The 2,500-nt window shown below is 50.3% G+C and overlaps 1 protein-coding gene across 1 annotated transcript in view; it reads left to right on the forward strand.

The window, feature by feature from the left end:
• dnah5l (dynein, axonemal, heavy chain 5 like) overlaps positions 1-2,500 on the forward strand; it is a gene marked incomplete at both ends in the record, with an annotated part of 45,489 nt that overhangs the window by 34,881 nt on the left and 8,108 nt on the right. The window contains 6 exons of the mRNA XM_084453911.1: positions 231-407; positions 960-1,154; positions 1,328-1,483; positions 1,642-1,824; positions 1,998-2,168; positions 2,297-2,500. The exon at positions 2,297-2,500 is cut by the window's right edge and continues 175 nt beyond it. Coding sequence (XP_084310037.1) covers positions 231-407; positions 960-1,154; positions 1,328-1,483; positions 1,642-1,824; positions 1,998-2,168; positions 2,297-2,500 — 1,086 coding nt within the window. The remainder of the gene's footprint in view (positions 1-230; positions 408-959; positions 1,155-1,327; positions 1,484-1,641; positions 1,825-1,997; positions 2,169-2,296) is intronic.

Raw genomic sequence — 2,500 nt, forward strand, 5'->3', positions numbered from 1 at the left:
TGTGTGTGTGTGTGTGTGTGTGTGTGTGTGTGTGGTCCTGGGAGAAAAGATGGTGAACAGGTCAGATCATACTTCGGAGCAGTGCCAAAGAGAACACCTCTTTCACCACTACCATTTTTATTTTTATCCTGTGTGTGTGTACATGTGTGTGCGCGCGTGTGTGTGTGTTTGTGTGTGTGTGTGTGTGTGTGTGTGTGTGTGTGTGTGTGTGTGTGTGTGTGTTGTACCAGGTGCGCTGGACAGAGAGCAGTGTTCTGTTCCAGACCCAGATCAGACACCTGGTCGGAGACGTCCTGTTGGCTACTGGTTTCCTGTCGTATGCTGGCCCCTTCAACCAGGAATACCGCAACCTGCTGCTGTCTCTATGGAGACGCGAGATGAGCAGTAACCACATACCTTACAGTGACGTAAGACTACACCTGTGTAAACCTTACTGCACAGGACTAGAATTGGAATTAGAAGAATATTCTTTGGTCACCATGGTACAACATTGTCTTTGGCGTCATAAAACAGCAAAAACACGTCAATGCATTGCCACAAACAAACAAACAGACAACCCATCATGTCCCACAAACTCTGCCGTTGTACTATATTCTAGTCTACATTGTTTGGCCATGTAATGTAGAGAGGTAGTCGCTGCTGCCCTCTGGTGGTTGGTCAGAAGTATTAATAACTGATACATATATAATGAAAGAGAAAAATAATTTGTCTGCTCCTAAATCTAATCAGGCTCAGGGTACCTTGGAGAGGAATATATTTAACCATCTCATAGGGTTATTATGTTTTCGAGCTATGGTGCGAACAACATGCCCATCCACATACATACATACATACATACCCACCTACCCACATACAGACAGCAGTGAACACCCTACTTGCACCCCTCACGGGCAAGGGTGCAAGTAACAAGGTTTTGTATTATATTGTGTGTCATGTGTGTTTTTGGCACCCCCCTGCAGGACTTGAATGTGATCAGCATGCTGGTGGACAACACTACAATAGGGGAGTGGAACCTCCAGGGCCTCCCCAACGATGATCTATCCATCCAGAACGGGATCATTGTGACCAAGGCCTCGCGCTACCCCCTCCTCATTGATCCACAGGGACAGGGCAAGATCTGGATCAAGAACAGAGAGAAGGACAGAGAGCTACAGGTACACAGAGGGAAGGATGGAAGGAAGGCACAATGTAATCAATCATTATTCATGTATTTCAACAGTGAGTCACATTGAGACAAAAACTCTTTTCCAAGTGAGTCCTGCTTATAAGTCGCCCAGTGCTACACCCCCAACATGTCTGTTTGCCTGTCTGTCCCTCTGTCTCCAAGGTGACGTCTCTGAACCACAAGTACTTCCGCTCCCACCTGGAGGACAGCCTGTCTCTAGGGCGCCCCCTGCTGTTGGAGGACATAGGGGAGGAGCTGGATCCAGCGCTGGACAACATCCTGGAGAAGAACTTCATCAAATCTGGCTCCACCTTTAAGGTACAGCAATGCACTATGATACAGCTACACAACAACAACCACAACAACAACAACAACAAAAACAGCAACAGCAAGAACAGCACCAACAACAACAAAACAACATATCATTCTTCACACACTAACAAAATGTACTCACTTTTGTACCCGTTATATACCAGGTGAAGGTGGGTGATAAGGAGGTAGATGTTATGAAGGGATTCACCCTGTACATCACCACCAAGCTGGCTAACCCCGCCTATAGCCCCGAGGTGAGCGCCAAAACCGTGGTGGTGGACTTCACCGTCACCCTGAAGGGGCTGGAGGACCAGCTGCTGGGACGCGTCATCCAGCTGGAGAAACAGGTAGGTCCTGGGGCATGGTCCAGTACAGCCTCTGGTTCTGGGCCGGAGACAAGTCTGACACTGTCTCTCTCTCTCGCTCTCTCTTTCTCTCTCTCTTTCTCTCTTTCTCTCTTTCTCTCTTTCTCTCTTTCTCTCTCTCTCTCCATCTCTCTCCCTCTCTCTCCCCCCACCAGGAGCTGGAGTCGGAGCGTGTGAAGCTCCTGGAGGAGGTCACCTCTAACAAGAGGAAGATGCAGGAGCTGGAGGACAACCTGCTATACCGCCTGACCAGCACGGAGGGCTCGCTGGTGGAGGACGAGAGCCTGATAGAGGTCCTCAGGGTCACCAAGACCACTGCGGACGATGTAAGAGGGTGTGTGTGTGTGTGTGTGTGTGTGTGTGTGTGTGTGTGTGTGTGTGTGTGTGTGTGTGTGTGTGCGTGTGCGTGTGCGTGTGTGTGTGTGCGCGTGTCTGAACACTTACATCTGCCCAGGTGAGCGACAAGCTGACGGTCGCGGCGGAGACGGAGGTGAAAATCAACCACGCCCGAGAGGAGTACCGCCCGGTGGCCACCAGGGGCAGCATCCTCTACTTCCTCATCGTGGAGATGTCACTGGTGAACCTCATGTACCAGACCTCGCTACGCCAGTTCCTAGGGATCTTCGACTCCGCCATGGAGCTCTCCGTCAAGTCCCAG

Source organism: Borostomias antarcticus (assembly GCF_949987555.1).
Source record: "Borostomias antarcticus genome assembly, chromosome: 2".
In the NCBI taxonomy this organism is placed as follows: Eukaryota; Metazoa; Chordata; class Actinopteri; order Stomiiformes; family Stomiidae; genus Borostomias; species Borostomias antarcticus.